The following is a 20,233-nucleotide window of genomic DNA, read 5'->3' on the forward strand; positions in this document are numbered from 1 at the left end:
CCTGACGATAATCCCAAAGGATTCCTCCTGCGCATCCTGAGACTCAAAGACGGAACTTTGTTTTATGTCGGGTTAACACAGACATAAATCACTCCTGAAGCTGAATAGAAGAGATATCATACATGCATCAAATTCCCACAGTCTGTTAATTGACTTGTTTATGTGCTGCTCATGTCTTGCAGTGGCAGACTTCGGGATCGCAGACCTTCCTGCGGCTCTGGATCTTGTCGAACACAAACTGTCTGAGTCCGAGCGCAAAAGGAGGCACGCGAAGAAAAACGACTACAACATCGAGGTGCTGCTGGCTGTGGACGACTCGGTGGTGCGCTTCCACGGCAAGGAGCATGTGCAGAATTATGTTCTCACGCTCATGAACATAGTAAGTCCATTCTAGTTCATCAGGTTCACACTAACTGCTCCTCTTTTATGAATATTCACAAAATGACATATCTATGCCGTTTCTTGAACGACGAATCGCTTTTTAAAACACTTTCTCCACTAATAGACTAAGCTCTATAAATATCCCTTCTTGACATGAAATGCTGCTGTGTTTTGTGATCTTCTACCTGTTGAGGCATTTTTCCCTCCTTGTCCTCTCTGACATCAGACCTTGCCACACTTTCCCCAGACCCCCACTTTCTCTAGCTGTTCATGGATTATCGATAGAGAGGTGAAAAAAAATATTTCTCAGCTCATTCATTACGGGTTCCACCAGCTCCTACCACCATAATCTACTTAATGGGCCCAAATCCCTCAAGTCAGATTTTCACAGGGTGCTGGTTTCACTCTGTAACAGTTACCATTTGGACTCCTGCATGGTGGTCTGATTAGCTGCACTAGACCAATTAGAAAGTTGACTGGGAGTTGTGCGGGGTGGTTCTGACATGGAATGATGTGTTTATTATTAAGACATTACATAAACATTTCATCCTCAAATGTCTTCGGCATGGAGAAATATCTGATTTTAATGACCATGGCTGTTTATACTGTGAAGTGGCTGCAAGAGCATACTGTAACTAGCAGACATCGCTATCTAATGCTCTCTGATGAGTATTTATTTCACATCACTCGCAGGATAAGATCATTTTTGGAAGTCCTTATTTCTAAAATTGACTGAGCTATAAAGTGAAAATCAAGTTCTTAAAAAGCAATATATATATAGTTTCTTTCATTCTGAGTAAAAGTTGATAATGTGCAACTTCCAGAGCGAAAGGTGCAGTTCAAACAAACAAGGGTCAAAACTCTTTAGTTCCACTCGTAAGCCACAGGCTTGCTGTGTCTGAAAGAGCTCTGCCCACTCAAATCCCTCTGAATCCCTGCTCCGTGGCTGCAGAATGTGTAGTACCACCTGGAGAAACTCTCCCTGAGGGATTGATTACTGAACATCCTGTCTGCGCAAAGCCAAGGTGACTGCTGAGGTGCCTGCTGCACAATGGCTGTGTTGTTTGAGCGTGGACCAGGTTTCGTCCACGTCGGTGTGATGCTGTACACAAGCCAGGGACACCTAGCGCCTGTAGCCCACAGCTGCTATTCTCATTTTCAGCCACAACAGTCCAATTCCAGCCCTCTGTGTGCTCCTCCTGGTTTTGTAATTATCCCAGTATACGTTGGTTTGGAGGACCCACCAAAACATTTATTTTAAAGGCTGAATGCGAGTGAGCTGAATTAGTCCCAAGTAAAGAAAAATATGCAAATTCAGTATTTATGAAAGTCGTCATAGAACTTTTATGATGATATTTTTTGGATGTTTTCCTATTTTTTCGACAGCTTCTCTGTTTCGGGTCCAACATAAACACACGTATATAGGTCAGTATAGACCAGTCTAGGAATTTGAGCTTGTAACAAATCTGCGAGAATTTGGGGTCACTGTTGAGGGCAATTCAACACGTGCACACTTATTGTTAGTGTGCCATTGGTCAAGCTGCCGTGTGCAAATTGTGGCACACGTGCCTAAAGTTGCCTACCCTTGGTTTATACATAATTTTGGCTTTACAGATGGGTGGCTTTCTCTGTAATTCTGCAGATATGTGCATATGCTGTCTCTTGTGTCAGGATTGTAATTTTCATGAAGCAAATTGATACTTGCAGGACTTCTTTGCATATGCAGCTGGAGAGATTAAAGCTCATGGATATAAATAACATCCCAGCTTTTCAGTGCCTCTGCTGAAGCATTAATGAAAACATCAAACTTCACCTCAGGGCTCTTGTGAATTTCAAAGTGTCGAGCAACACCCACTAATTGTAGACCTTTCATAGATCAGTGTTATTGACAGGCTGAGGTGTGATTTACCTAAAAGTGATACTGACAAAACCGGGATCGGTTTCATCTTTCACCAGCATTGCAAAACATTGAAAATACTTTTTTTTAAGAGCTGTTTTAAACTCTTCAAAAATAACAGAATAATATGTAATAAAAAGTAGTAAACTGAGGCAACTAAAACATATGCATGTATTGGGTTGAAAGTACCAAGGCGAACCATAAAAGTAATTGTTAAAGTAATGGAAAATACCTCAAAAACAAGTCAAACAAGTCAAAGTAGTTCCATTTATGCCCACTCAGTGCCTGAGTCTCTCTATTAAAGTGGCATCATCAGGGTATCGCAGGCTTTATATTACAAAAGTGTGACAAAAAATCGGATGGATATTCCTCCCTTTAACTGTTTCTAACAGTTGCTTGGCAACTGCCTTTTTGACATTTTTTGACACAAATGGTATTTTGGAAATCGGGTGCGAGTCAAGGGAAAGTCTTTCTCAAAAGAAGGCTGGATACATGCCTGTCATGGACCAAACCAAAAGAGAAACACCTTAACATTGTCAGGAGGCCCATAGGAAATGGCTCAGAAAACCTTTTAAAGAGTTGTCATGGTAGAAAGTTGAGATTAGAGGCGGACAGATTGGACACAAGTCGTTTAGGGAAACAGGGATTGGGGGCTTTTTTATCTAAAACTTGAGCTGCAGAGGGGGATGGATTAGTTTGTTGATTGTATTACAAATACATCTTACATTGTGCTTTTTAGCACCAACTAACTTTATACATCAATAGGAAAAAGTTTCCTCCACCAAAATAATATTACAGTTCAGTCGATCTAACTCCATGAAAAAAAAAGTTTCAGACTAGCTGCTATGAGTGTTTGTTATCAATTAAAACTTAATATATGAAGAAAAAAAATATGATAAAGATTGTGCAAAATTTTGTTGCAAAAATAATTTCCCATGCTTGTAACGTGAATTATAATGTTAAATTTATGTCACACGCAGTGTTGAATCACGTGCCTTTAAATGCCAGTTGTAAACATACATTTCCTCCCAGTAACAAGTTCAGTGGTGATATGTGAGGGTGTTTTATGGAGCTAAATGACTCCATGTTTACCAATCGAGAGTTATTTAGAATCCATAACCAACATTTCCCAACTAAATGACTTTCTGATTTATAGAAAAAGACATATTCACCCCTCATTTTCCCTCTGAACTATTATTCATCAACCGCAAAGCGAAGCAGTTGATTGACTTCATGGGGCCCCTGAGGCGTGCGGACATGTAGCGACCATTTGGTGAAAATAACACTGGGAAATTGGACTTGGGATTTGAATGGCATCCTAGCTTGGCCCAGGGTTAAGCATCTACATACCACAGCATTATTATAAAGCCAAATAGCAGCCGACACACTTCTGGGTCAGGCTTGTTTGCCATTGCATAAGAACAGTGGTTTTATTGGATGGTTGCCAATGTCTAAACGTATTTCGTAATTACACTAAGCTTTTTTGTAAAAGACGCAAAAAAACAACAACTCACGGTTAGACGGCCTGCTGCCGCAAAGCTGTACCTCAGAAATAAACTCTGTAGATGCAGCGTTATTCCAGCATTTGAAGAATGATCTAGTTTTCATTTGTAGTCCGAGTAGTATTGACTAATCACATCAACCTCTGAGTCACCTTCCCTCATAGTTGTGTTTCTTTCATCCCTTAGATCAGTGACAGATAATGTTTCCTTTCCTTTCAGGTTGATGAAATCTACCATGACGAATCTTTGGGAACCAACATCAATGTTGTCCTCGTCCGCATGATAATGGTCGGGTACCGACAGGTGAGCTATGTCACACATTGCTTTTATCTTCTATGTATGCAAATATATTTTCAAACAGCTTTCCGAGGCAAGACATCTCGTGCATCTGTGCCTTTGTTTCGAGACATATTTTAAAATATAAAGATTGTTGTTTGTAGCCCTGTTGATTGCTAACACAAGTTATTGTATTACATTGCTGTTACTGCCTTCAGGAGGTAATGGTATCAAAACAAGAAAGAAAAATAATTGAATGGTAGCTTCATTTTGCCAAACACTCCACTACCTCTCAGTGGAAAGTATGCAAGATAAGAAATAGTTTGTATTTGCTTTCTCTTGCCGAGAGGTACATGAGAAGATTGATACCACTCTCACGTCTGAACAGTAAATTTGTAGCTGGAGCCAGCGGGCAATTAGCTTAGTGTGAAGACTAAAAACAGGGTGAAACAGTTAGCCTGTCACCTATGTCATCTTTCATGTATTTTGATGTTAGCAGGCTGCAAATGATGTAGTAAGGAGGTATAGTTATGCTATAAATGATGTCATGGTGACAGACAGCCTTTTAATCTTCATAAGCGGCTGATGCTGCCTGGAGGCTGGGCAATTTGCATGTTACTTCTTTTGTCTGGTTGCCAAAGCAGAGATTTGCTGTTTACACAGCACCAATTAGATGAGCTTGAACGTGTTGAATGTGTCACCAGCACACACTGCGAGAAGAAAGACAAATGCCTGTCCATCTGTATGTATCCTCTGGTGTGAGCTGTGTTGTAGTCAGTCACCACACTATTTCATCCTCGACTGAGTCCTCTGCAGTTGGAGTTCAATGCCAGTTTGAGGGGGGGAAAAAAACAAAAACTGGTGTTTTTTTTATGTTGCAAATCTGGCGTGCGAGACACATTGAGCAGAGGAAGAAGCAAGATCTGCTCTCTATGTCCGTTAGGAATTTAATTAAGAGCAGAGGTCCTTCAGAGCAGTCATTCCAAAAGACTGGTCCGGGGCCCACAGAAATACTATTCACGCAAATATCCCGACCTGGCAGGACATTTTAATAGGGCTGCCAAATAAAGTACTTCAAATGTCTTTTTATTCAACATTTAAATCTGCAGTGCACCTTTGAGCTGCATGAAGGAGCCTGAGTGTTCGTATTGTTCTGATAATTGTGGCCTTCTTAAAACATTGTATCTAACATGAAAGGCTAGAGTACATTCTGTTTGTTTTACCGATGAGAGATATGTTATCTCAGCCTAAATGCATTCATGCAGTTAAACATGTGTACATGTTTTCAATAACACAATGCCTTTATCAAAGGGTATTGTTGTCTTACTTATTCAAGATAGTATAATGTGATGCGGAAATGGAAGTAAATCTGGAACGTCAGGTCAGGCTCTTCTTCATAGATAAAGGCCTATTGTGAATTGTGTTGTGATGATTTGCCATTTTTAAAAAGTGGGACCCCAGAAACGAGTTTGGGAAACACTGCTTTACTGAATCGATGAGCTGAGCTATTACCATTTCAGTTCACAGTTTGAGTGATAAAACGTTTATGCTGTTTTTTGTTTTCTTTAACAGTCCATAAGCCTGATCGAGCGCGGCAACCCATCCCGCAGCCTGGAGCAGGTGTGTCGATGGGCCAACACGCAGCAGCGCCGCGACCCCGACCACGCCGAGTACCACGATCATGCCATCTTCCTCACAAGGCAAGATTTTGGTCCCGCAGGTATGCAAGGTACTGTATTTTTCTCGATCGAGGACTGTGCAGACTGAGTGCTGATATCTGCTTCCATTCACAAATGGGTTTGGCTTCGAGTCTTGCCCAGGTAAGGTCAATGAAAACTTAAAAGCGGAGGCTGCCGCTGAGGTTACGAACCCAATTTGACCTCACGGGGAAAAAAAATAATGATTAGCGACATTTTTGCCACCCTGGATATGAAAATTTAGATTGATATTGTTCAGGAAGGTTTTTGGCATGTAGAGAAAAAACAGAAATGTTTGTTAGTTATTTATTTAAACTAGCTGTTGTTTCTAACCCGTCCACTCAATCCTAATAACACATGTATGCAATGATTTGGAGGAGTTTTATTCCATACATGTTCTGTCAGTTCAGCATATGTCTCATGCTGTATTTTTTCTTTTCAGCCCTTCAAAACAAACGTTGAAGCGAGCCTCCTAACTTTCAGAGAAACTTAGTCCAGAATGAACAAACATCCTCTGTGCTGAAGTTCAATATCTTGCATTGACCTGTGGATATTTTTAACTTTCTGAAGCACACGTGTCATGTTTAGAGGACAACCCGAGGCTACCTGGTTTGCTTGTCGCACCTCTGGATGTTGCTATAGCTGCCGTTGTGTTGTGTTCATAACAAGTCCAGTTTCTCTGGCGCCCTGCACTGTGTTGGGCTGGACCCGGTGCCGTGCCTCAGGGTCACAAGCCGACATCACACACTCTTGTCAAAGCTTAACTGTGAGATGGTAGATTCTACAGTATATCCAAATACAGATACTGTGGCTGTGGGATAAATAGAAGAACAAAAAAAATCCATTCAGTTTGTGGAGCAGCTGAGAAGCGAATGAACTGAAGGATTGTTTGTTTGCCGCATTTACAAATACACTGCAATCAAATCTTGTGAATGATTTCAAGTGTTTTTGATCCGCTCTCCTGGCCTGTGGATTTAATTTTCTAGGCAGTGTGTTCAGTGTTTGAGTTTATCAAGCAGATGACAGAGACCACCTCTCTCCTCACTCATGACATCAGCAGTGAGAAACACATTTTTGACCCCTAGCTGCTCCCGCTGCTGCACCTTTTCGCTTCAATGTGCAAAGCCTCCCTTCATGGGAATGTAATCTGCATTCTCACGAATTCCTCTTATCTACCTTTCAGATAAAAGGTCACGCTCCACAACTGCTTTCATGTTTCGCTAATTTATTTTACATTTTGTTTTTGACATTTATGAAAATAACCATCATCTGGATCAAAAACTGGCCATAATGGACATCATCATGTTCACACTGCAGCAAAAAGAAAAAGAAAAGAACTCTGCTATAACTGACTTGCTGCAGACGTTTTCCAACACCACCAAAATAACCTTTTTGATGCTTTTTAAGACTCTTCATCACCGGCTTGTCTGTCTGCTGCATTCTCTGCTTTTTACCTGCATGCCAAAAAAAAAGGTCTTCTGATGGTCAGAAAGCATGGAAATTATCTGAAAGCCGCCAAAAGCAGACGAGCGTGCTACTGAACCAACCCAAAAACGCGCTATTCACTGCACACCTCTTGATCGAGTTATGTTTAATGTTTGTGCTTTGCTTCAAGGTCTGGTAAACACTGTGTGAAATGTTGTGATGCCGGAGCAGATGTAAACTGGGTAACGATTTCTGACCTTCATGTTTACTTCGGGACTTTCCTTTTGTAAAGTGAGGAGATGCTCAATATCCAAGCCTTCACATCCCCACAACCTGCTTAAACTCTCTGTAATATATGCTGTCCATTAGCAGCAAGTTGCTATTAAAGTGTTTTTTTTTTGTATTGCCGTCAAGGCTTCAGTATTTGAATTTGGCGAAAGATATACTTTAGTATCAATGAATGGCATCTGGCTCTGAATGCAGACTTACTGAAAACATTACTGACACTGTTACCCTGCATTGTACAGGTATTTCCCTTTAGTGACTCCATTTAGTTCAAATTAAAGGATTTGTTTTTACTATTTTGAGAATGTTACTGCCTAATAACAATCAATAGCGGTGCACACATACAGACACATAGGTTTATCATTGAAAGAGACGTTCAAAGTAATCGTCACAGCCTGTTTTCTAACATGTACTTATGTACTTAGCTCCAGAGTGAGAGACCATCACAAGGACTGCAATCACATCTTATATAGCTCTAATTTTCTACCATGATCTTCAGCCTTGCATGACAATGTCACAACCTTCATCCTGGTGCTTGATTATTAGGGCTGTGTGGTCTTTTCTGTCGCTCAGGTTACGCTCCAGTTACAGGGATGTGCCACCCACTGAGGAGCTGCACCCTGAACCACGAGGACGGCTTCTCCTCCGCATTTGTGGTCGCTCATGAAACCGGCCACGTGTGAGTAATAGCGTGATGATGAAAGGACCAGCAGGGTCTCACAGGATCTTACTGCATCCAATCAAGCTGATAGCTTTGCATGCTAACTGTAGTTGGTAACCTTTAATGGGGCTTTGCTGTCTTAACAATTATGTTTGCCTCTGCGCGTGCATGCAGGTACTCAGCCAAGCAAGATAAGCTTCTTCAGCCTTGCTATTAGAAAAACAAAGCACGAAATAAATGTGTCAATGTCTTGTATACTTTATAAGGTACACCTGTATATTCTAATGCAGTCCAACACACCTGTTGGACCATAAATTCTGCTTTTGTGAGGCCCTTTAATGCTTTTTTGTCACTGTAATAGAGGTGTTACTTCAATTATATGTTTTGACATTCAGGTAAGTTGGTGGTGTTGTACTGGACTGCATTGTATTGACTGGTCTTTCTAATGATTTTACCCACTCATCTATGTAAATAGAAAGGACAAAAAATAGGAAACACCCTGATTTAACCTGATTTAAGCTGATTTCCCAAAATATCAAGCTATTTACTTAAGATAAGCACATTACTTAGAGTATTTACTTACTTTCCACCTCTGTCCAACTCTGTGGCTCCTTATTATTTAAGCTTAGTGTAGTGACAGGCTGCATCCACTCTATGAACTTGTGAAGCTTAAGTTGAACTCATTAGCAGCCTCTGCCTGTGTCCATAAGCCAGAGTTATCATGTTTAATTAATTTCAATAAAATGTATTTTGTACAGCCCAAAATCACAAATTGTCCTTAGAGGGCTTTACAACCTGTACACATACGACATCCTCCTTTAACTACCGGTCCGTTTCACACAGACTTCCTCTCTCCTCTAGTGGGGCTCTAAAGAGCAATGAAGTAATGTCTGTGAACTGCGCCACCCGCTGCGGCACGAACATCGAACAAGTGGCCAGACTTAATAGACTGCCACATCGCACAAAAGAACAGAGAAAAAGGTCACTAACCCCTTCATCTTTGGACTAACTCACTGATTGAATGCATCACTTTCAAACTGGACGACGGCAACACTGTAGTACAAGTATATCAAAAAAGACTGAAGATAATTAAGAGATACTGGACATTTTATAGCTTATAAAATAGCTTAAAAACAATCAGTAAATAAATTTAGTTATACAGTTAACAGAACATTGTACAGCGTTTCCGTGGTTTTTTACAAGTGTCTCTTTACAGCAGTCATAATGGGTTAAAGCCACGGCCTTATAATGGGCCACAGCTTCATTTTACATTAGTACATGACCTCTATAGGTATATGCACCTACCTTTTTAGCACATTTCATCATGTATTAATACATTTTACCCAGCCAATCTTCATCTTGCATAAGAACGTGACCTGTTTTTCTCTTACTAAAGCCTATACTGATTGAAATACTGCCTCTAATAAACAGCTCAGGTTTGGTGTGGAGGCCCACAAGCTTTCAAACCAGCCATCAATAGATTTGAGAGACATTTAAGCCAAGATTCACATCCTTTCAAATACTGTAGCGAAAAAAAAAGCAGGCAGCTTCAGACACTTTGTATTTGACAAATAGGGCATCTACTCTGCTTAAATGTTTTTGCTTTCTCCTCGAAATGTAGCTTCAGTTTGTTTACGGCACTTCAAAGGTTCATATATAGTAAGTCAAAGAACCCCAACAAGACAAAACAAGAAAATAAAATAAGAAGAAATGTTAATAAAGAAAAAGAAGACAAAATGTAACATGTTATTATAGTAATCATTTCTGCCAATGCATTGACTTGTCTAGTTGGCAACTAGCATGTTGCTCCCTAGTGATACATTTCTGAACCATCACTGAATATCTCTGTTTTTATCAAAGAGAAAATATTTAAATTATTACAATGTCATTGTTTTTAGAGTGAAGCCAACTTTCAATACTTTACAGACAATACTGCATTCACACATTTTGATCGGTACTCAATAAGTATTTGAGTTTGTCTCTTGGCCTTTATTTCTCCCATATTTCTCACTCTCCTCCTGCTCAATAAACTATTTTTCTCACATCAGGCTTGGCATGGAGCACGACGGCCAGGGGAATCGTTGTGCTGATGAGACCAGTATGGGCAGCATCATGGCACCACTTGTCCAAGCAGCTTTCCACCGCTATCACTGGTCACGTTGCAGCAAGCAGGAGCTCAATCGATACATCCAGTACGTTCTGTTTATCCCGCCCCATCACTTTTTTACACATCATCATTTTCTACACATATTGGTTGTAGGCTGCAGATCTTTTGTGTGTAGCAGCTCGAAATGTTATTGATTTTTTTGTTGTTGCTGTACAACTATCTCCTTATGTGGTCTATTCTCCAAATATCCCACATGCAGTATATAACTCTATTGTTCTAATCTTTTCTTCAGCTCCTATGACTGCCTGCTGGATGATCCCTTTGAACACAAGTGGCCCAAGCTTCCTGAGCTCCCTGGGATAAATTATTCTATGGACGAGCAGTGCCGCTTTGATTTTGGTGTTGGCTATAAAATGTGCACCGCTGTAAGTCCTTCACACGTGTGTAATCTACAACATATTAATTAATTGATTTTAACTCTCTCCTTGAGTAAGCAGTAATCCGTATTTATAAACAGATAAAGACAACTGGTTGTGTGTTTACACAAGAAAAGAATACATTGAGACACAAGAATGTGCATCTCACAGGAATTCACAACACAAATTAGATTTATTCCAGTGTGATAACAATTACAGTAAGGTTGGAGTTTCCACATGCAGCATGAAACAGTTCAATGAATTAGTCTGTTGGCATTTATAGAAACAATAACTGAAGCTCAAAATTGCTGTTTTCTCATTTAGTTTCGAACATACGACCCTTGCAAGCAACTGTGGTGCAGTCATCCCGACAACCAGTACTTTTGTAAAACCAAAAAAGGTCCTCCGGTGGATGGAACAGAGTGTGCACCAGGAAAGGTGGGAAATCTCTCTGAATCAGCTTTGAATTGTTGTAATTTTGTTTTTGTACCGTTGAGCCCTCTGGAGTAAAGAAGTAGAGAGAAAACCCAACAGCCTGAAATGGTTCCAAATGTCATTCGTCTGGATCTTTCTACCTCCTTTTTTTCTGTCTTTACTTCTTTCTTTGTCATATTTTTAGTGGTGCTTCAAGGGTCATTGCATTTGGAGATCCAGCCAGGAGCCTCAGGGCCACGATGGGAGTTGGGGCTCCTGGTCAAAGTTCAGCTCTTGCTCCAGAACATGTGGAGGTGGAGTTCGCTCCCGCAGCAGACAGTGCAACAACCCTCCGTAAGTGCTGTGGCAGGCGAGGAAAAGAGAACACACTGAAACAAAATCATCTGCTCTTTCAATGGCTAAACAGTTTAAATGTGCTCTCAGTGTGTTCATCCAACAGACGATGACATGCCGTTTAAAGTGTGAAAGCAGAGCTGGAGAGAAGGGACCGTTTTTTAATCCAGCACTGGCTTTGATTAAGTTTGCTTAAACAAAAACGGGACTTAAAAGTGTTCAAGAGCGTGAGCTACTGAATGTATACCTCTGCCAATATGTTAGTGTTTATATTAAGTATTACGTGATGACATTTTTACTTCATTCATAGCACATTTTTTAGTTTTACTTACTTATTATGATGCATTTTCCCCTATTCTGATCGATGATGGACTGTAAGAACACAATGTTCAATCATCTTATCATTCTAGTACGATTAAAATACTGTTTCATTTTTTTAAATGTCAGTTTTTCTTATCCAGTCTCCAGCTTCCTATAAAATTCAAAAGAACCAAATTCATTAACTAACACAGCCCCTCCTGACCTCCTCCTAAAAAGGCAGGTGTCTCATAAGGATATGGAAGGAGAAGCATCAATCATTATACAATATATGGCATATAAGTAGATTAAGAGAGTAGATAATGGATCAAAAAGGTAATTGCAGTGTAATTTACTTTGTTCCATCTCATTGCGTTCAGATACTTTTAAATCCAGCTTTCCTTCAAAACCTCCTACCAAGAAGGACAATCTTTGGATCTTTGGTAATATCATGCTTCTTGTCATTTATCAGGCCTGCCTATGGAGGACGAGATTGTCCCGGCTCTGCATTTGACTACCAGATGTGCAACACGGAGGAGTGTGCTGGTCCTTATGAGGACTTCCGTGCTCAGCAGTGCATCCAGAGGAGCAACAAATACCACAAAAACATCAAGCACACCTGGCTACCGTACGAGCACCCAGATGGTAAGTCTGTACAGAGCGAAGCAAAGCTGGCTCTCTCGTTGAGAGGTTTTTCTTTGAATTTTTCTGGAAACACAACAAGAGGACAGATTTGCAGGAGCAACTGCTCCCACGCATATTTAGATTCAGGTGGGTGTTATCTCTCCTCTGTGTCCTGCTGAAGATATTTGCATGAACCAAGGTGTGTGTGTGTGTGTGTATTTGGGTTTTCAGAGGCCCGGAAATGTGAGATGAGCTGCAAGTCAAAGGAAACTGGAGAGGTGGTGTTCATGAACCAGGTGATGCACGATGGGACCCGCTGCAGCTACTCAGAGCCCCTCAGCGTGTGCGCCCGAGGAGAGTGTCTGGTACGTCTAAACTAAAACTACATGCCGTTTGTAGTTTCAATATCTGCTTAACTCTTTCTAACACAAACACACACAGACATTATTTTCTCTCCGTATTCACCTTGGACATAAAGTTGAGACTTTTATTGTTGCAGACCGACCGCTCCTTGTTTTGGCTACATTCCTGTTATGTCTGGATTTGTTTCCAATATGCATCATGTTAAACCTCTGAACCAGATGCGCGCAGCGTTTTCCCATGGCATCATTTTAACCTCAGCCTGCATTAAAGTCAGGCGCAGCATTGCCCTGATTTGATTGACTGTCTTGGCTATTCCCCCTCACAGCACGTAGGCTGCGACAAGGAGGTCGGCTCTTACAAACAAGAGGACAAATGTGGAGTGTGTGAGGGCGACAACTCCCACTGTCGCACCGTGAAGCTGACACTCACCAAGACGCCCAAAAAGAATGGTAATTATCAGCTACGTGGGCAGGCCAGTGCTGAAATCAGCAATTCCACTTATTATATGAGCTGACATAATATAAAGGGTAACTTCGGTATTTTTCCAACCTGGATGCTATTTTCCCATGTTTATTCATTCCATGTTCATGTGTCTAAGGAACTAATGGTGGCAACAATTTTAGAAGTTGTCCAGTATTGAGGGACAGCGCTGCAAAACAAGCTGCGAGGGAAAGTGAGCAGTGTTGATGTCACGTTGTGTTCACCAAAAGCTTGTTATTATAAATATCTGACAGCGTTATGGAAAGGGCCCTACAGAGAAATAAAACGTATTCTCACCTTTTGCTTGACCCGGTCGAGCGGCCATCGAATTCTAAGACCTCATCTGCATTGTCAGAATAATTAAAATATTCAGCCATGACATTGAAGATCTTTTAAATAACGCTAAGCCAAGCTTTCTTACTCCAACACATTAAACTCTGCCCAGCCGTTCACGCTGTGTGTCATCTTGCAAGATTTAAGAACTTGCCTTCTCCTTGAGCTAGACTCTTTCCCAAATGTCAGACATTTATATAAATCCTAGCCTGTCATGGCAAAAAGAAGCACTTTTTAGTGGACGTAAATGGTGGTGCCAGCTTGCCCCAATAGATTACATTGCTGCTGCAATGTAATCATTGAGCGCTCTCGCTCAATACTGGACCAATTCCAGAAATGTCTATAGTTATTAGTCAGTTCCAGTTACCTATTAAGATGAAAATAACTAATCCAGAGGCCTTCAACCCATCTTCCCTTTCATCTATGTTTGACCACACAGCCGGTAACCAAAACAAAGGATCAAAACTTTCTGTCTCGATTCATAAATAATTGGCTGCTATTACAGCCCAGAATGAGCTCCTGCTCCCAGCTGAACTGTTCCGTGTCCCTTTGTCTTGTTAGGAATGCTGAAAATGTTCGACATCCCAATAGGAGCCCGCCACATTGTTATCGAGGAGAATGAGACGTCCCCTCATATAATTGGTGAGTGTGCCACACATCTTTTTCCAACCGTGAAAAAACACACGATGCTATTGGTGCCCAGTAACGGAGTTGGTTTGTGAATAAGAGCAGTATTTTCCTAATTTTACATATGTCTTGTTTGTGTGTGAGCATGTTTTTGTGTTTATGACCACATCACATGATTGTAATTGCTGCGTCTGTTACCTCGTAAGAACAGCTGTGTAACTTCATTGCCTGGTACAGACCAGAGCACAGGGTCACCAAGTTCAACTTCTCTGCTCAATAAAGAAGAACATTAAAAGGTTCAGTTCACCCAAATCACAAAAACATATAAACAGCTTGTTGTTTAAGATATCTGACCAGGGCTTCCTTGGAAAAGAGATTTCTGTCACCACTCCAACGCAATGGATTACAATCATGATAAAGAGCATATTTGACACTCAAAAGATAGATTTTTAGTTGAGTATTCCTTTAAGAGATTAAACCGAATGCCAGAATATAAGGCCATACATAATTAACATACAATATGTGTAGCCAGAAGGGATGCCCCCCTGTGGTGTTTGTGTTTTTGTTCCACAGAATTGTCTGTTTTACGCTAAAAATGTTGTCAAAATCACTCACCCTTCTATCCACATTGGTGCAAGAGTAAGTTTCTATTGACACCACCTGTGTTTTCACATCTGAATTTGACACTTTTGCAATTCCCTTTCCCTGAAGCATACAAAAACAGTTTCTGTTTCTGCAAATGCGTTATCTTTAAATGCAATTTGCTGCAGAAAGCAATATGTCATAAGTAATGAGGCCAGAATCTCTAAAAGGTTTTCACGTATGAAAAGGAGTGACAGACTCATGTTGTTCATCTTGGAATAGCTCTCTGTACGACTGACGATGGTGAGTCGGGATCACGGTGGCATCCAGCCCAAACCCTTCCTCTCCTCTTTACTCCACTCATTTCCTCTCTGGATTTTATTAGCTCATGGGAAGAAGAGATGACACACAACTTGGAGTAATTGCTGTTGGCTAGCCACAGCGCAAAACATCTCAAAATACATAATGGCCTGTTCCCTGCTTAAAGGAAAATCTTCGATGTTGTTTGGCAGGGGGGGGGGGTCATCAAGAATTTCTGTTACATTTTTTAGATTTTAGCTAAAACCTTACATGATGTGCACACATTCTTTCCCACCACACACGTATAATCGTTTTTTGCTCATTACTGACAGCTGTGAAGAATCAAGTTACTGGGAACTTTATACTGAATGCAAAAAGTGAAGACGCTGAAACAAAGACCTTCATCGAGAATGGTTTACAGTGGGAGTATTCTCTCGATGGTGCAAAGGAGATCCTGAAAACGACTGGTCCTCTGCATGAAGGCATTGTCGTGCTGGTGAGTGTTACTTGAACAGGATCACCACTCTTTACTTTTTCCCTTTTCCTGAGTTTCATTGTTTTTCTAATTAACTTCCCTTTGTTGCAGGTCATTCCCCAGGAAGAAGACACAAAGATAAGCCTGACATATAAGTATATCATACACGAGGACCTGTTACCGCTTATTACCAACAACAATGTCCTTCTGGCTGAACTAGACACATACGAGTGGGCACTGAAGAGCTGGTCTCAGTGCTCCAAACCCTGCGGGGGAGGTCAGTGAGTGCACGGTACATATATGTATAACAAAGCAATTAAAGCTGCACATTGTTACCTGGCGTGTGCCGAGAAAACTGCAATAATGAATATATTCTGGTGTTTTTTTCAACATGTTATTATTGGTCAACAGTGGACAAAGTCACTGAGTTATTCATAGAAAATTAATTGACAACAGGTTTGATAATAATAATAATTATTGGTATTTAAGATGTCAGATTCTGATATATGTCTGTATAATCTTGCTGGAAGATTAAGTCTGTACACTTTCCATCTTTCAGGCATACAGTATACTAAATATGGCTGCAGGAGGAAGAGTGACAGCCGTTTGGTACATCGAAACTTTTGTGAAACCAGCAAAAAGCCCAAACCCATCCGCAAACGCTGCAATGTCCAAGAGTGCAGCCAGCCCACGTAAGTGCCTTCCAGCTAAAGATGTTATTATTTCAATAGCTAGAGTAGCATTAAAAGTGGTAATAATGGCTTCAGCTCCATCTGTCCATCCTGAAATAGAATGTGAGTAATTGCTGTGTGGCAAGAAACCTTTTTTCAAAAGAGCCTGCTGTGCTGACAGGTGGGTGGTGGAAGAGTGGAGTCCCTGCAGTAAGACCTGCGGGAAGCTCGGCTACCAGACCAGGGTGGTGCAGTGCATGCAGGCGCTCCACAACGGCACCAACAGGCCCATCCACAGCAAACACTGCGCCGAGGATCGGCTGGACACGAGGAGGGCCTGTAACCACACCACATGCCCCGCCCAGTGGAGGACAGGGGCGTGGTCTCAGGTGAGTTAGCAAGCTGCATTCTCTCTTTTTAAGTTCAAACTTCTAAGATTTTAAAGTGGCAATTTAGGCATTCCCTCATCTCACGTTAAGTTGTTTGTGTCTATGTGTGTGTGTGTGTGTGTGTGTGTGTGTGTGTTGGTGGTGTCACAGTGCTCAGTGACCTGTGGCGAAGGGATTCAGCAAAGGCAGGTGGTTTGCAAGGCCAGTGACAACACCATCGGAGAATGTGAGGGCGAGAAGCCGGAAACAGTCCTCATTTGCAAACTAATTTCTTGTCCAGGTAAGATTCAATATACTTGTAATGAGGGAACAATATTCATCAATTTACCAGTTTGATTCCTGTCTTACAACTACTGTTGGAGAAACTGCCTCGGCCTGATCAAGTCATTTCCTTGTTTCTATGGATGCAGAAATCCATATTTTCTTATGAAGAACTTGTGGGTGGTCGGCGTCTACTGCATCAACCATATTAAGTCATATTCGCCTTGGGATGCCAGCTACATAAACATTATGGGATTGACTACGTTTTTCAAGTTTGAATGATGAACCCACCAGCTGCTCTAACTACACTTTCTGCCTTTAATGTCCTCGAAGGATAAAGAACCTTTTGAATACCTCATAGACACTGTCTAAACCGAGATAAATGTCAGCTTCTGCAGCTTTTTTCATTTTGCTTCCTGTTAAAAGATGTTAGAGCCAGCAATGTGTTTCTGTGTCCCGGCACAGTGGAAAATGGAGTGTTTTTTGTCAAAAACACAAAGATGTCGAGGTTGTGCCGTACCAAGCTTGACTACAGGTTTCCAAAAAGACGGCTCTGTTTTCTTAAAGTGGCAAGAGGTTGTCAAGAGCTTTTCTTGGGTTTCGTGGCTGCTGTTTAATGTCACATTTAGGAATATTTCTTTGCCTCATTTTGTCCTCCACAGGACAGGCAGGGTCTCCTCTCACTGTTGGAATAATGGGAAACTCTACAATAAAAGACGAAGCAGTGCACCAAAGGGCTCCTGAAAACCCTGTCCACAAAATCTCTTCAAGTAGGTCAACATGTAATTCTGTTTGATCAAAATGAACAAATCTTTTATTTGAATCACCTTGGTGATGTCCTCTCACCTCTTATCTACTAGATGAGCCATGTCTTGGGGATAAATCCATTTTCTGTCAAATGGAGGTTCTTGCCCGATATTGTTCCATCCCTGGATATAATAAGCTTTGCTGCGAGTCTTGCAACAAGAAAGAAAACCTCGGCACACATCCTCCTGACCTCCAAAACACCCAAGTGGCCTCAGTCGAACCTGACACCTCTGTTCCTTCTCACCATGCATTACCCAAGGCTCCACTACCCGCTACGACCCAGAGCACGCCGCAAACCACTAAAGCTATCGTCAGGCGGCTTCGCTCTACCGCCCCGGTGCCAACCACGGCCGCCGCTGCTGAAGCCTCGCCATCCACAGGTGCTGCTCTGCCCCAGGGTCCGACCAGCGACTCCCTCCTCACAGCTGGGAAAGGTGACTCAGACCCAGGGCCTCTTCTACCTCCAGGGCCTCCACGGCCCTCAGCAGACTCCAGTGGAGGTGCCTCTAAAGAGCACAGTCCAAACAGCACTTTAGGCCCAGTCGCTGCCAGGTCAAGAAGGGACAATTTAGGATCCGAGAGGGACTCGAATCACAGAACCCTGTCAGCTCAGCAATGAACAGTGAGCAATGTTGTGAACGTGCTGCTCAGTGTGACGGTCTCATACATCAGCTTTCTCTTCGCAGCATCTGATAGACTCGCTGTCTTGCTGCAGATATTGTCTTTCTCTTTTTTGCAAAGATTGTTTTTTTTCCATGCCAGTGAATTTAGACCAGACCAGCGATGGTTACCTCATCAAAACTCCAGTGATCTGTGCGCAGCGTCGCTCTGCCCTCTGTGCTTCAAATATGAAACGGAAGACAAAAAAAAGTTGGTGCTGTAAACTAAAACGACTTCAAGGCGTGTTCAAAATGTGATGACTGCATTGCTACATTCATGTTTTTATCTGTGTACAGTTGTGTAATCCTGTTTTCTCAAGTGCATTAGAACTACTATTGAACTTGTATTGTGAACATGCGAGGAGAGGTCCAAGGCCATGGTTTTGGAGGTGCACGTGTCAGATATGGAGACTAGAGTGTGCCAGAACAGTTGTAGACCCTGCCAGTGTTAAGTTACAATTAATTAATACATTGCTAAGTTATTAATTAGTTAGTTTTAATGACGAATTGAATAACGCAAAGTAAATTGACAGATTGATAATTTTACTTTCTAATTCTGTTTCAAGAATTAGTAGAATTTTTAAATAAAATTGCAAAAATATATATTTTTTAAAGCTTTTATGTAGCACTTTCTGTATTTGTCACTCATAATTTACTGTCCAGTTTCCATTTGATGATTGCTCTAATTTAAAGACAGCTCTCACATTTCAAGATTTGTAAACGTTGTGGCAACTAAAACCTAAATAACTTCCAGCCCACAGAGCAGTACCAGGAACTCATGGCTCAGCAGAGGGTGGCAGCAGAGTGCATTACATCAACAGCTGGGAAGATCGACACCACTCTCATAATTGTGCATCAACTATGGAGCTAGCTTAGCATTATGACTAGAAGTAAGGAGAAGCAATTAGCCTGACTCTCCACAAAGTTCTAAAAGACTCCCGCTAATTATAGCATGTTGTTTAATCTACATGCGAACAGAAATGTAAAAACAACAGTTTTTGGTGTCACTAACTCTTGGCTAGCAGCTTGGGGCAGTGACTTCCTGGAGTCTTGTCGGCACTATGAGGTTGTCAACTTTCTTAACTTTTTTATTAAGAAATACAATTTTTACAGGTCTTGATAGATGATTTTTTTTTTTTTTTCCTTTGGACTCATCATTTAAATGCAAATTTAATGAATTGATAATGGCTTTTAAGATGTATTTAATTGATTATAATAAGACACTCGTTAAGTCAATAATTCTTCCAGTGGCACACTCCAGACTCCGTAGACATCACTCCTGGCAGAGAGCCTCATAGCTTCTCTGTCCCCGGTGCTCTTTTTTGTTGTTTGTTCCCAGACCAACGTACCAGTGATTATCGTCACTGGTAAGAAATCATGACTGTCTACAGGCCAACCCCACTGTAGCATGCCCTCTGCCTGCCTTTGTGGATGACACTCACTTAACGCTTTAAAAACAAAAAAGATTTAAGGAAAAAAAAAAATTATGTTTTTGTAACTGATAAATAATGTATATAGTGTAAATTTGAAGTTATGAAAAGAAATTAACAACCAGGAATTGAGAGGAACGTATGTTGCAATGTTAAAAATGCAGGCGATGCTGTAAGTCTACAGACTGTGGTTGGTCATACTGTTACATCATTCCTGCATTGCAGTTCATAACATCATTATGTTTATTGTATAGTTCTTGTATATACGTAATGAAAGCTTTAAATGTTAATATTTATTGAATTTTTAAGTGGTATGGAGAACAAAGTAAAACAAGTTTGAAAGAACCGAGATTCTTGTTGTTTCCCTTTCCTCTTTATTCTTGTTTTATTCAGCTTTTTCTTGCTTGACTTCCATTTTGTGGTTGACTGACTTTAGGCATGTAGATGTACTGTATTTGAGTTGAGAGCAGCCACCTGTTATGTCGTGCTGTGGTATTCAAAACAGGCAAAATAGGCACAT

At 41.1% G+C, this 20,233-nt stretch overlaps 1 protein-coding gene across 4 annotated transcripts in view; it reads left to right on the plus strand.

Annotated features, from left to right (window-relative positions):
- Positions 1-20,064, plus strand: part of adamts14 (ADAM metallopeptidase with thrombospondin type 1 motif, 14) — a 32,657-nt gene extending 12,593 nt beyond the window's left edge. For 2 of the 4 annotated variants that reach the window (XM_031843234.1, XM_031843237.1), the window contains 19 exons: positions 183-379; positions 4,000-4,083; positions 5,629-5,785; positions 8,037-8,142; positions 10,173-10,316; positions 10,524-10,656; positions 10,972-11,085; positions 11,267-11,415; positions 12,185-12,357; positions 12,568-12,701; positions 13,025-13,148; positions 14,074-14,154; positions 15,354-15,517; positions 15,608-15,773; positions 16,056-16,188; positions 16,349-16,556; positions 16,707-16,836; positions 17,480-17,587; positions 17,678-20,064. In XM_031843234.1, the coding sequence (XP_031699094.1) occupies positions 183-379; positions 4,000-4,083; positions 5,629-5,785; positions 8,037-8,142; positions 10,173-10,316; positions 10,524-10,656; positions 10,972-11,085; positions 11,267-11,415; positions 12,185-12,357; positions 12,568-12,701; positions 13,025-13,148; positions 14,074-14,154; positions 15,354-15,517; positions 15,608-15,773; positions 16,056-16,188; positions 16,349-16,556; positions 16,707-16,836; positions 17,480-17,587; positions 17,678-18,243 (3,071 nt within the window). In that variant the 3' untranslated portion in view covers positions 18,244-20,064. Of the gene's footprint in view, positions 1-182; positions 380-3,999; positions 4,084-5,628; positions 5,786-8,036; positions 8,143-10,172; positions 10,317-10,523; positions 10,657-10,971; positions 11,086-11,266; positions 11,416-12,184; positions 12,358-12,567; positions 12,702-13,024; positions 13,149-14,073; positions 14,155-15,353; positions 15,518-15,607; positions 15,774-16,055; positions 16,189-16,348; positions 16,557-16,706; positions 16,837-16,966; positions 17,588-17,677 lie in introns of those variants that run through there. The other 2 variants (XM_031843235.1, XM_031843238.1) reach the window with 2 other exon arrangements.
- Positions 20,065-20,233: the final 169 nt, after the last annotated feature.

This window comes from Anarrhichthys ocellatus, unplaced genomic scaffold, assembly GCF_004355925.1.
Source record: "Anarrhichthys ocellatus isolate YVR2014 unplaced genomic scaffold, GSC_Weel_1.0 scaffold4, whole genome shotgun sequence".
Lineage (NCBI taxonomy): Eukaryota > Metazoa > Chordata > Actinopteri > Perciformes > Anarhichadidae > Anarrhichthys > Anarrhichthys ocellatus.